The 13095-nt window shown below is 40.0% G+C and overlaps 1 protein-coding gene across 2 annotated transcripts in view; it reads left to right on the forward strand.

The window, feature by feature from the left end:
- The window catches only part of LOC138316352 (annulin-like), a 77435-nt gene that overhangs the window by 51830 nt on the left and 12510 nt on the right, over positions 1 to 13095 (forward strand). For both annotated transcript variants that reach the window (XM_069258047.1, XM_069258046.1), the window contains 5 exons: positions 3339 to 3501; positions 3833 to 3921; positions 4605 to 4684; positions 5109 to 5325; positions 12143 to 12303. In XM_069258047.1, the coding sequence (XP_069114148.1) occupies positions 3339 to 3501; positions 3833 to 3921; positions 4605 to 4684; positions 5109 to 5325; positions 12143 to 12303 (710 nt within the window). The remainder of the gene's footprint in view (positions 1 to 3338; positions 3502 to 3832; positions 3922 to 4604; positions 4685 to 5108; positions 5326 to 12142; positions 12304 to 13095) is intronic.

Consider the following 13095-nt stretch of genomic DNA (forward strand, 5'->3'; position numbering starts at 1 on the left):
GTGTAGACGGGTGGTCCGTGTGTACCCGTGTAAAGGTTAGGTACAAATAAGAGAAAGATGACGGAGAAGAGCAGTGATAGGTATGTGGACGGGTAGTCCGTCTAGCGAGTGGTTATGTGAGAAAGATGATGGAGAAGAGTGATAATGAGTGATCCGTCTGTACCTGTAGAGGTGTAATCTGTGAGTGATGTGAGGGGAAGGGTGGGGATGGTGGTGTGGGAGGTTGATCCATGTGTACCTGTGTATGGGGGTGGTGGTGTGGGAGGTTGATCCATGTGTACCTGTGTATGGGGGTGGTGGTGAGGGAGGTTGATCCATGTGTACCTGTGTATGGGGGTGGTGGTGTGGGAGGTTGATCCATGTGTACCTGTGTATGGGGGTAGTGGTGTTGGAGGTTGATCCATGTGTACCTGTGTATGGGGTGGTGGTGTGGGAGGTTGATCCATGTGTACCTGTGTATGGGGGTGGCGGTGTGGGAGGTTGATCCATGTGTACCTGTGTATGGGGGTGGTGGTGTGGGAGGTTGATCCATGTGTACCTGTGTATGGGGGTGGTGGTGTGGGAGGTTGATCCATTTGTACCTGTGTATGGGGGGTGGTGGTGTGGGAGGTTGATCCATGTGTACCATGTGTATGGGGGTGGCGGTGTGGGAGGTTGATCCATGTGTACCTGTGTATGGGGTTGGTGGTGTGGGAGGTTAATCCATGTGTACCTGTGTATGGGGGTGGTGGTGTGGGAGGTTGATCCATGTGTACCTGTGTATGGGGGTGGTGGTGTGGGAGGTTGATCCATGTGTACCTGTGTATGGGGGTGGTGGTGTGGGAGGTTGATCCATGTGTACCTGTGTATGGGGGTGGTGGTGTGGGAGGTTGATCCATGTGTACCTGTGTATGGGGGAGGTGGTGAGGATAGTTGATCCATGTGTACCTGTGTATGGGGGTGGTGGTGTGGGAGGTTGATCCATGTGTACCTGTGTATGGGTAAAGTAAGAGTGATGCGAGTCTAAGCGCGGTGATAGGTATGTGGACAGGTGGTCCGTCTGTGCCCGTGGAAGGGTAATGTGAGAGTGATGTGAGGGGAAAAGCGATAAAAGGATTGTGGACGGATGGTCCATCTGTATTATGAGAGGGGAAAAGTGAGAGTGATGTGAGGGGATGAGCAGTGATAGGTATGTATACTGGTAGTCTGTCGGTACCTCTGTACGGTTAAAGTGAGAGTGATGTGAGGGGATGAGCAGTGATAGGTATGTATACTGGTAGTCTGTCGGTACCTCTTTACGGTTAAAGTAAGAGTGATGTGAGGGGAAATGCGGTAATAGGATTGTGGTTGGATGGTCCATATGTATCTTGAGAGGCGTAAAGTGAGAGTGATGTGAGGGGATGAGCGGTGATAAGTATGTATACGGTTAAAGTAAGAGTGATGTGAGAGGAAAAGCGGTAATAGGATTGTGGTTGGATGGTCCATATGTATCTTGAGAGGCGTAAAGTGAGAGTGATGTGAGGGGATGAGCGGTGATAGGTATGTGGGCGGTTGTTCCGTCTGTACCCGTGGAAGGGTAATGTGAGAGTGATGTGAGGGGATGAGTGGTGATAGGTATGTGGGCGGTTGTTCCGTCTGTACCCGTGGAAGGGTAAAGTGAGAGTGATGTGAGGGAATGAGTGGTGATAGGTATGTATACTGGTAGTCTGTCGGTACCTCTGTACGGTTAAAGTGAGAGTGATGTGAGGGGATGAGCGGTGATAGGTATGTATACTGGTAGTCTGTCGGTACCTCTGTACGGTTAAAGTGAGAGTGATGTGAGGGGATGAGCGGTGATAGGTATGTGGGCGGTTGTTCCGTCTGTACCCGTGGAAGGGTAAAGTGAGAGTGATGTGAGGGGATTAGCGGTGATAGGTATGTGGGCGGTTGTTCCGTCTGTGCCCGTGGAAGGCTAAAGTGAGAGTGATGTGAGGGGATGAGCGGTGATAGGTATGTGGGCGGTTGTTCCGTCTGTACCCGTGGAAGGGTAAAGTGAGAGTGATGTGAGGGGATGAGCGGTGATAGGTATGTGGGCGGTTGTTCCGTCTGTACCCGTGGAAGGGTAAAGTGAGAGTGATGTGAGGGGATGAGCGGTGATAGGTATGTGGGCGGTTGTTCCGTCTGTACCCGTGGAAGGGTAAAGTGAGAGTGATGTGAGGGGATGAGCGGTGATAGGTATGTGGGCGGTTGTTCCGTCTGTACCCGTGGAAGGGTAAAGTGAGAGTGATGTGAGGGGATGAGCGGTGATAGGTATGTGGGCGGTTGTTCCGTCTGTACCCGTGGAAGGGTAAAGTGAGAGTGATGTGAGGGGATGAGCGGTGATAGGTATGTGGGCGGTTGTTCCGTCTGTACCCGTGGAAGGGTAAAGTGAGAGTGATGTAAGGGGATGAGCGGTGATAGGTATGTGGGCGGTTGTTCCGTCTGTACCCGTGGAAGGGTAAAGTGAGAGTGATGTGAGGGGATGAGCGGTGATGTGGGCGGTTGTTCCGTCTGTACCCGTGGAAGGGTAAAGTAAGAGTGATGTGAGAGGAAAAGCGGTAATAGGATTGTGGTTGGATGGTCCATATGTATCTTGAGAGGCGTAAAGTGATGTGAGGGGATGAGCGGTGATGTGGGCGGTTGTTCCGTCTGTACCCGTGGAAGGGTAAAGTAAGAGTGATGTGAGAGGAAAAGCGGTAATAGGATTGTGGTTGGATGGTCCATATGTACCCGTGGAAGGGTAAAGTGAGAGTGATGTGAGGGGATGAGCGGTGATGTGGGCGGTTGTTCCGTCTGTACCCGTGGAAGGGTAAAGTAAGAGTGATGTGAGAGGAAAAGCGGTAATAGGATTGTGGTTGGATGGTCCATATGTATCTTGAGAGGCGTAAAGTGATGTGAGGGGATGAGCGGTGATGTGGGCGGTTGTTCCGTCTGTACCCGTGGAAGGGTAATGTGAGAGTGATGTGAGGGGATGAGTGGTGATAGGTATGTGGGCGGTTGTTCCGTCTGTACCCGTGCAGGGCTAACATGAGAATGATGTTAGGGGAAGAATGATGATAAGGGTTTTTGACGGGCGGCCCTTGTGGCACTTGCACATACATATATTATAAACCAGGCGAATGGCGCGACGATAGTTTGACTCCTCTGACACAACACCTGGCTACAAAACTATCCGGTATATTTAATACGGTTCCAAATTGCTGGACCTTTTATGCATGTGGATAGGACACCGGACTTTACTAGGTCATATAGCCCTTATATTTCTGACAACCTTATCGTAATCTTAAAGGCAGCCATCCATTACTTTAACAAATGGGTACCTTATTTATTCTACTTTGTAGGTAGGTACGCCTGTGGACCGTGTCCACTCGCCGCTGTTAAGGAAGGAGACTGCGTGATGAAATATGATTCGAAATTCGTGTTTGCGGAGGTGAATGCTGATACAATACATTGGCTGATAACATCCGATAAAAAGTGGAAAAAGTTATTTACTGCAAAACACAAGTAACGTTTGATTTGTTTCTTCATATAGTTTACAAACGTAAAATAAATAAATTTACTGTCCGTCTATTTGTCAATCTGGCAGGATGTAGTCATCCTTTAGTTCACAGAAAGATTCACACAAAAACTTATTGTCAAATTCTTTCTCAGGCTTATATGAGTTCCTATAATTATGTATCTCCACTTGAGACCAACTTGAAAACTTAAAATCTTCCTCTTAGGTAATACTTAGTAGATACTGATCAAAAACAATATTTCAATAATGTACCTGATAAAACATATTGGTGTATTACTTTGAAATAACATGTCTTATAATTCTTTTAATATATTACAGAGTAGGAAAATGCATAAGCACCAAGAACCCAGATGACCCGAACACGCTTGAACGAATAGACATCACATCCTGTTACAAACATCCCGAAGGTACTATATCCATGAGCATACTTATAATCACATATTATAAGACTGTTAACCGAAGGTCACACAATGGAGTAAAGCCCGAGGCTTGCCCAGATCTTTACACTATTTTGTGATCACGAGGGTAGCATATCCCTATCCTTCATATACACATTATGAAAGAGTATTTTTCACATGGATGTCAATGCAATACAGCTCTGTGATGTCAAGGCGTCAACAAAATTACTATTTTTTATGTAATAATTTACATTTTTGGTAAGGAAATTAGGCTTGCTTTGCTATAAAAGACACAAACAACGGGATCTGCGTTAAAATATCATAGTTTTGAAAAAACCGGTGAGGTATGAGAGAAAAATACTCTTTCATATGTAGATATGACGGATAGGGATATACTGCCCTCGGGATCACAACATTTTGTGATCCACGTTTAGGTTATCCGTATCCTTCATATCAACATGTGAAAGAGTCTTAAAGAGGCTTAATATTAACACTTCATACCGTAAAACCTCTCATTACAGTCTATCCTATATCTGACTGATACAGTCGTGTAATTATATCATGCAAAAAAGGGACACTCAAGATAGGACATCTCAGGAGTTGTAAGGATACATGTGGCTTCCCGGTTTTGTTTGTGTTATACAAATGTTTCCACATTACAAAAAAATAAATAATTCGTAAATACTTTGTAGGATCACAGCGTGAGCGTGATGCAGTACACAAGGCGATCTCGTCATCCACAGCCGACAGGGATGTTGAAGAAGAAATACATGTAGGGCTTCTGAAGAAAATCATATAGATATACCTAGAAAATGAAGAAAAGATCCTTACGAACGAAATTCAGATTCTTTCGCCTCACGCTTGATAACATCAGCAAATTATTTGATAATTGGGAAAAATAAAAAAAAATCCTTTAAAACATTCGTGTATATGCTCTACTTACAGGTAAAGCGATCGGATGGTCGATACATATTTGTTGCCTTTGCACAATCATTCTAGTTCACATCTCCGTACCAGGTTTATCAATATAAAACCTAGATCAGTTTCTTCAAAAAGCATAAATTAAACCATAAATTACATTACTTTCATAATGTAATGTGTAGTAACTGTTCTAGTTGTTTTTGTATGACATCAGGTCCCCGGGCTCATAATGTTTATATATGCAATTTGAATGTAATTAATTATCCATGTTCCAGGACGTTGATATCGACATCAAGGATATCGATGACGTCTATATGGGGTCAAATGTCGAGATCAGAATAAAGGTGAAGAACGTTTGCGAGGAGACCCGAAATATAAAAGACATGGAGGCTGACGTATTTAGCATGCGATACAACGGCCGCTGTGACACGTCTCCAAAGGGATTCATTAAGCGGGAAGAATTCTCCCCTTTTGAACTGGGACCTGGCGAAGGTAGGCAAAATATATTAAACTTTCAGCATCCCATACATGTCAAGGACATTTCAGGAGAATAATACACGAGATTTATCTCATACCTGCTGGTCTCATGCAATACATTCTTGTCGCCTGATGAAAATTTAAACATTTGTTTAACAGAACTAGGTTGGTGTTACCACAGGGACCTGGCACGATTTTTTAAAACTAACAGTATACATATATATATATTATAGTATCAAGGGTATGAACTCGGCGGTCGAGATAAACGGACCTAATTTTTTAAAACCGTGATTTTTTTTTAATAAATGGATTCTATACAACATTGACGGGAAGACAAGATGGCGGCGACCAGTGTGGACGTGAGTAGTTCGTTCGGAGAACAAATAACGCTAAACTCATTTATGTGTCCCCAAGATACATGTATAGATCACGTCATTGATTGGTGTTAGATCATCGAAAGTGCTTAGATGGTTGGAATCGAACTAAATTATGTATTTGCTGTGATTTTCCAGTTTTTGATGTCCGTAACTGTATTCTATATTGTATATATATACACACTACATGTAACTCAGGTGTAAGAACCGAATACGGCAGACGATTCGTCACGCTCCAGCGCCCATTATCACGTGCTTTGAATCTGGCGCTATGGATAAGGGCAATGTGAACACTCGAGCGGGCATTGACTCTAACCCTTCAGATATTAATACATCGTCAGTGTTAGTGGCAACACGTACCGTACTGTATAGTGACGTCATGAGCAAGGAATCGTCTGTAGTTAGTAATGAGGACATTATCAGTATGATGACTCGCATGGACAATAGGCTGAAACACATAGAGATACAAGTTAATAAAATTGACCAAGTGCATCAAGCTCTCTCTAATTTGTCTTCGCGCGTTCAGGATATTGAGAATAAATTCGAAGCATTGACTCGTCAGACACGTAAATTAGAACACAGTACTGATGTGATCGGTCAGTTATCTGATACGACGAAGGCGACAACCGATAAACATGAAGGGGATATTAATACCTTAAAGAACAGATTGAGAGGTCGAGCTCTGATGCTTTACTTTCGGAGGTGAGAAAAGCTAGTGATGAAAGGGATGAATTGAAATCCATGGTAACAGACCTCCAATGTCGCTCCATGAAGGCCAACCTTGTGTTTACTGGATTGGCGAGAACGTCGGAGAAGACACCCAGGCCTTGGTACGATCTTTCCTGTATAATGAACTAGACATTCAGGAGGTTGTTGAGTTTGGTAATGTCCACCGTTTTGGCAAGAGGAATAGAAACAGACCTCGTCCTATCGTGGCTAGGTTTCTGTACCAGAACCAACATAGTTTTGTATTGTCCCGCACTTACATGTTGAAAGGAACGCGTTACGGTGTGAACGAACAATTTCCTGCGGCAGTAGAGGAGGTCCGTAGGCAACTGTATCCAGTAGCTAAGCGTCTTCGACAGCTGAACCACAAGGTAAAGTTTGTAAGGGACAAGATGTTTGTAGATGGCGTTCTCTACACTGGCGAAGAGGCAACAGCTCCTACCAACTTACCTGCTTATGACAATCGACCAACGCATTATAGCGACAGGAATAATGCTAAACGACGCCGGCAATCGTCAACGCCTAAATCCCCAAGTAATATGGATGATTCTGTCCCTATTGTAACATCTAACAAGTATGATGTTTTAGCATCGCGGGATGTTACCCAGAATGATACATCATCCACCAGGACACTTCCGAACATTAAGGATGTAAAGACCGGTCATAGTGGGCAGGGCAATGGTGACTCAACACGTGATACACCATCGCGGGGGACAGGGGCGCCAGAGTCCCAGACGTCGGAAGAGACGTCCGTAAAATCGGTTGAGTAGCAGTCGTCGGAGGTCATTTCCAATTTACGAATTTGCAGTTGGAATGTACAGAGGGGCTTGAAAAACAAGATTATGAACGATGACTTTTGTACTATATTTAATGATGCTGACATTGTGGGTCTTTCCGAATGCTGGTTAGACGACCAGGACGACTTTACTGTAAAAGGTTTTGAGTGTTTTAAACCAGTTGTGAGATCTAAATGCAAAGGAGGTGGTCTTGTATGTCTATTTAAGCCTTGGTTACGTGATTATATTTCTCTTGAATCAGTACAGTTAGACAGTATACTTTGGATTAGAGTTGACGGTAGAATATTCCGTGACCAGAAATGTGTTTACATAGCATTAGCATATATTCCACCAGGCGGTTCGGTGTTTCATCGTACTTATGACGAAGACTTATTTTCGTTGCTAGAGAACGATATCGGTCACTACAGTACCTTAGGTAGGGTATTAGTAATTGGCGATCTTAACAGTAGGACTGGTAGGGAGTGTGACTATATACCTATAGACGCGTTACATAATAGTATCCAACGGCATCTAGATGAATTTATTGATCAACCTCAGGAAGCACATGACGTCATGCGTAACTCAGAGGACTTGCAGGTTACTACATTTGGTCGTAATCTTCTACAGTTATGTAAGTCATCTGGTCTGAAAATTCTTAATGGGCGGACAACAGGAGACCTAGATATTAACCTTTTGTAATTCTAATGGTACTAGTGTTATAGACTATGCATTAACAGATCAAACGTCAAGGTCGTCTATAAAATGTTTCGAAGTAGGTGGTTTCAATGAATTTTCTGATCATGCGCCAATATATCTAACAATGAACTGTCTACCGACAGATAACACACAGTGTAATTGTTGTTCTGTTAATGATAAGTATGCTACAGTAACTAGAGTAGCGTGGTCTGATGAAGCTAGTGTGAAAGTAACGAGTAACATATCTAAAGTTAGATCCTTGATTGAGAGTTCTGTTGATTCGCTTTCTGATTCCAAAGAAAGTATTGATACATGTTTAAACAAATTTGTAGAATGTATTCGTTTTTTGTTTGATGAATTCTGTCTTTCAAGTAGAAAGGTATTGAATTGTTCATGTTCTTGTCATATAGTTACCTTTGTAAACAGAGTACCGGACAAGCCTTGGTTCGATAACAATTGTAGATCATTGTACAAAAAATATAAACGCGCGTTATCAGTGTTTAATGGTGAACGGTCATTTGATAACAGATTATGTCTTATGCAAGCTAAAAATCAGTATAAAACTTGTGAAAGAAAACTGAAGGGACAGTATCTAAGTATGGAAAGTAACATGCTAGATTTGTTAAAACGAAACAGCCCTAAAGATTTTTTTCGAAATTTTTCAAATCGTAAAATTACCAAGACTGGTGATGTATCATTAACTGATTTTTTTCAATTATTTCAAAGATCTGGCAGGTGAAGCGAATGACATCGATATTATGAAGGACGAAAACACAGAGTGTATATATCCGGAATTAGATGTAGATTTTGGTGCTAATGCACTTTTAGATGTAATTAAAGGTCTTCCCAGGGGCAAGTCTGCTAGTGTTGATATGCTGCTTAACGAATACTTTATTGAATATAAGGAAATATTTTCAATGGTGTTGTTAAGGTTATTTAACAATATGTTACAAATAGGTTATTTCCCCGAGTCATGGGCTCAGGGCGTTATCATTCCCATGCACAAGGAGGGTGATAGAAATAATGTGAATAATTATAGGGGGATTACATTGATAAGCCATTTATCAAAACTGTTTACATCGTTGTTAAATAAACGGCTGTTAAAATGGAGTATACGTGAAAATATTATATCCGATGCTCAGTTCGGTTTTAAGCCAGGTTTTGGTACCAGGGGCGCTATTTTCACGTTACACAGTTTAATTATTAATTCTATAGAACAAAATAAGAAACTTTACTGTGCTTTTATTGATTATAGTAAGGCTTTTGATAGTGTAACGCACCACAATTCATGGTATAAACTTTGGAGTAGTGGTGTCAGAGGTAGACTGCTTAATGTAATTAAATCAATTTATGATAATGTTCGCTCATGTGTGAAATTGGATGGTAAATTATCTGCCATGTTCGATTTACATGTCGGTTTAGGGGAATCGTTATCTCCGATACTTTTTTCGTTATTTGATAATTATATGGAAAGTGATTTTTTAAATTCCAATTGTCAAAGTTATTCATTACAGTTGATTAACCTCTTTATGATCATGTATGCAGACGACACATTTTTATTCTCGGAAGATGCTACCGATCTCCAATATATGCTTGACTGTTTACAGACATACACAGAGAAATGGAATTTAAATGTTAATACGGATAAAACAAAAATTGTTGTATTTAGGAAAAGGAAAAGAATGTCGCTTTCTGAAAATTCGACGTTTAAAGGTAAACCTATCGAAATTGTTGATAAGTTTTGTTATCTTGGCCCGATTTTTAACTATAATGGGAAATTTACTGTGACACAAGATATATTGGCATCACAAGGAAGGAAAGCATATTATAACTTGAAAAGGAAAATGAAAGATTTCGCCCTTAATACTGAGACTAAAATTTCATTATTTGATACATATGTTGCATGTATATTGAATTACGGAAGTGAAGTTTGGGGACATAATGTAGCGCCGCAAATTGAAAAAAGCCATCTTCTTTTTCTTAAAGATCTTTTAAACATTAAGCGAACGGTCAATACTTCCATGGTGTACTTTGAAACTGGGAGATATTCTTTGTATGTGCAACGTAAAATATCCATAATGAGATATTGGTTGAAAATTCTAAATACTAGTAACTGTATTTTAAAATCATGTTACGATGCATTAGTTGAGTTGAATGTAAGAAAACCTAATTGCAAAGTTAATTGGGTTCATCATGTTAAACATGAACTTTGTAATTTGGGTTTTAGTTATGTTTGGACTAGGCAATATGTACTAAATGAAAATAATTTTTTGCTATTGTATGCTCAACGTGTCCATGATGTATTCATTCAAGAATTACGCAGTGCCTTTGATGTTTCTTCCAAATGTTTTTTATATAAGCATATCGCCGATACCTTTTGTATTCAGTATTATTTAACTAAACCAATTAACCCTAGATTTAAAAATTTATTGAGTAAATTCCGGATGCAAGGACACAGCCTTAATATAGAATCTGGGCGCTATAGTAACATTCCCAGGAGTCAGAGAGTATGTACAGTTTGTGATAAAAATGATGTTGAGGACAAGGTCCATTTTATTTTACTTTGTCCTGCATATTCTGATTTAAGAAGGACTTATATCAAGCAGTATTATTACCGACATCCGAGTGTTTACAAGCTTATAGAATTGTTTTCATGTAAAAATGTGTAAAAATTTTAAATAAATTGAGCAAATATTTGTTTCATGCTTCGGAAATAAGGAAAAATCTCCTCTCTGTGTAACGTTATAACGAATGTTGAATTAACTGTACATTTATTTAACACCTAGCTATTTAATCATTGATGAATGATTATTTATTTATTTATCTTTTGAAGTGTACTTTTATAACGTCACATATGTGGTGACGTCGCAAATACATTAATTATTTTTTTTATTGTTCCTCCTTTATTAAGATGTTTGTTACGAACTTACACGTCAAGGTATTCTTTATATATGTATGTGTATGGGATTGTCCTCCGCCATCTTGTATATTATATGTGAATTTTGATTTAAAATGATTATGTATATTGTTGCCTATATGCTGTATCGCATTTGGTTATAATAAAATTTGAAACTTGAGAGCCGTGACGACATTTCGACCGGACAGGGAAATGTCTACCTAGCATATTTTTCGTAAATTTCCCGATTCATCAAGCCATAACTTCGTCAATACTTGGCCAATTTTGTTCATCAAGCACTCAATGGAAAGATAAATTATTTCTCTTTAAGGTAAGATATCCGTCAATGTTGTATAGAATCCATTCATTAAAATAATTACGGTTTTAAAAAAATAGGTCCGTTTTTCTCGACCGCCGAGTTCATACCCTTGATACTATAATATATATATGCATACTGTTAGTTTTAAAAAGTCGTGCCAGGTCCCTGTGGGTGTTACTATATAAATACTACCTATTTAAATTAAAGTGTGACAGTGCCTAATGTCACCCCGAGAATATCGCTGTCACCGTGTTATGCAGGTTATGTTTATTTTATGTTACTAACAGTCTAGAAACAAAACTATCTTCCAAGTATTTGCTATCCATTAAAACATTTTAATTGTTTTAACAAATGTCGGAAACCGTTGGCAATAAAATAACATATCAGCTTCCATACTGTATCGCTTAGGCTATCAACAATGTATTGTAAAAAATACTTACAATAAGCATTTAGTAAAAAAAGTTCCTGTTGTATTGTCTCATTTGTTAAATTATTAACGTTTTTGTATAAATCTCGATAAATATTTGTTTGCTCTCGTCGTCTGTTTACAAAATTGGCAACGTCACGAAGACGCTTGTAATCGCAAGTCTTCCGTTTACTAATCAACGACGGGATAATAAAAACCAACATGTATCGTTTGGACGATAAACAAAAAGCTGCAAACGGAAAGCTCTCATTTGAGAGAAAAAAATAAACAGATTAATTTGGCAAAAATAATAATGAATAGCTTTAATGATATGTCTCTTATTGTTGTTTTGCTAACTGCAAAACCCTTGGCAAGCCTCGAGCCAGGAGAAAGCACATTTCTATCTTGAGGCCTATTGTATTTATACTTGATTATGTAGATACGTGGTACAAGTCTGTAACACATTTTCCAGCGAATTGTTTTCATTTCGGCGTGAGAGAGTGTTTACCTTCAATATATCCAGTCATTAAAATTACCTGTTCAAATCAGGAAGGTTATGTAAATTGACTCGAGTACTGTATTTCTGTAAAACTAAGGTTACGTTGGTGTATGCAAATATGTCCACTGTTGCTGTTGTAGAAAAAATCATCAAGATGCTCATTAAATATGAGGATTATGACGACAAACTGGTAGAACAAGGCGGAATGGAAGTGAAGGCTTTAGCTTTGATTAAGGAGACTGGGAATGCCATTGTGGAAAAAGAGGACTTCCGAGTGAGGAGGCCAGATGTTGACGTTGTGGTAAAGAAATTCGTTCTGTTAAAATGAAACAACGATTCTCAAATTAATGAATATGATATCTGTCTTAAATGTTGTTAGCTGAGGGTTATTTGATCTGGACTGGTACATATTAGGGTGTTATTTGACCTGGACTGGTACATATTAGAGGGTTATTTGATCTGGACTGGTACATATTAGGGTGTTATTTGACCTGGACTGGTATATATTAGAGGGTTACTTGACCTGGACTGGTACATATTAGAGGGTTATTTGATCTGGACTGGTACATATTAGGGTGTTATTTGACCTGGACTGGTACATACTAGAGGGTTACCTGACCTTGACTGGTATATATTAGAGGGTTATTTGATCTGGACTGGTACATATTAGGAGGTTATTTGATCTGGATTGGTACATACTAGAGGGTTATCTGACCTTGACTGGTATATATTAGAGGGTTATTTGATCTGGACTGGTACATATTAGGAGGTTATTTGACCTGGACTGGTACATACTAGAGGGTTACCTGACCTTGACTGGTATATATTAGAGGGTTATTTGATCTGGACTGGTACATATTAGGAGGTTATTTGATCTGGACTGGTACATACTAGAGGGTTACCTGACCTTGACTGGTATATATTAGAGGGTTATTTGATCTGGACTGGTACATATTAGGAGGTTATTTGACCTGGACTGGTATATATTAGAGGGTTACCTGACCTGGACTGGTACATATTAGGGTGTTATTTGACCTGGACTGGTACATATTAGGGTGTTATTTGACCTGGACTGGTACATATTAGGGTGTTA

The sequence above is a fragment of the Argopecten irradians genome, chromosome 2 (genome assembly GCF_041381155.1).
Source record: "Argopecten irradians isolate NY chromosome 2, Ai_NY, whole genome shotgun sequence".
Taxonomy (NCBI): Eukaryota; Metazoa; Mollusca; class Bivalvia; order Pectinida; family Pectinidae; genus Argopecten; species Argopecten irradians.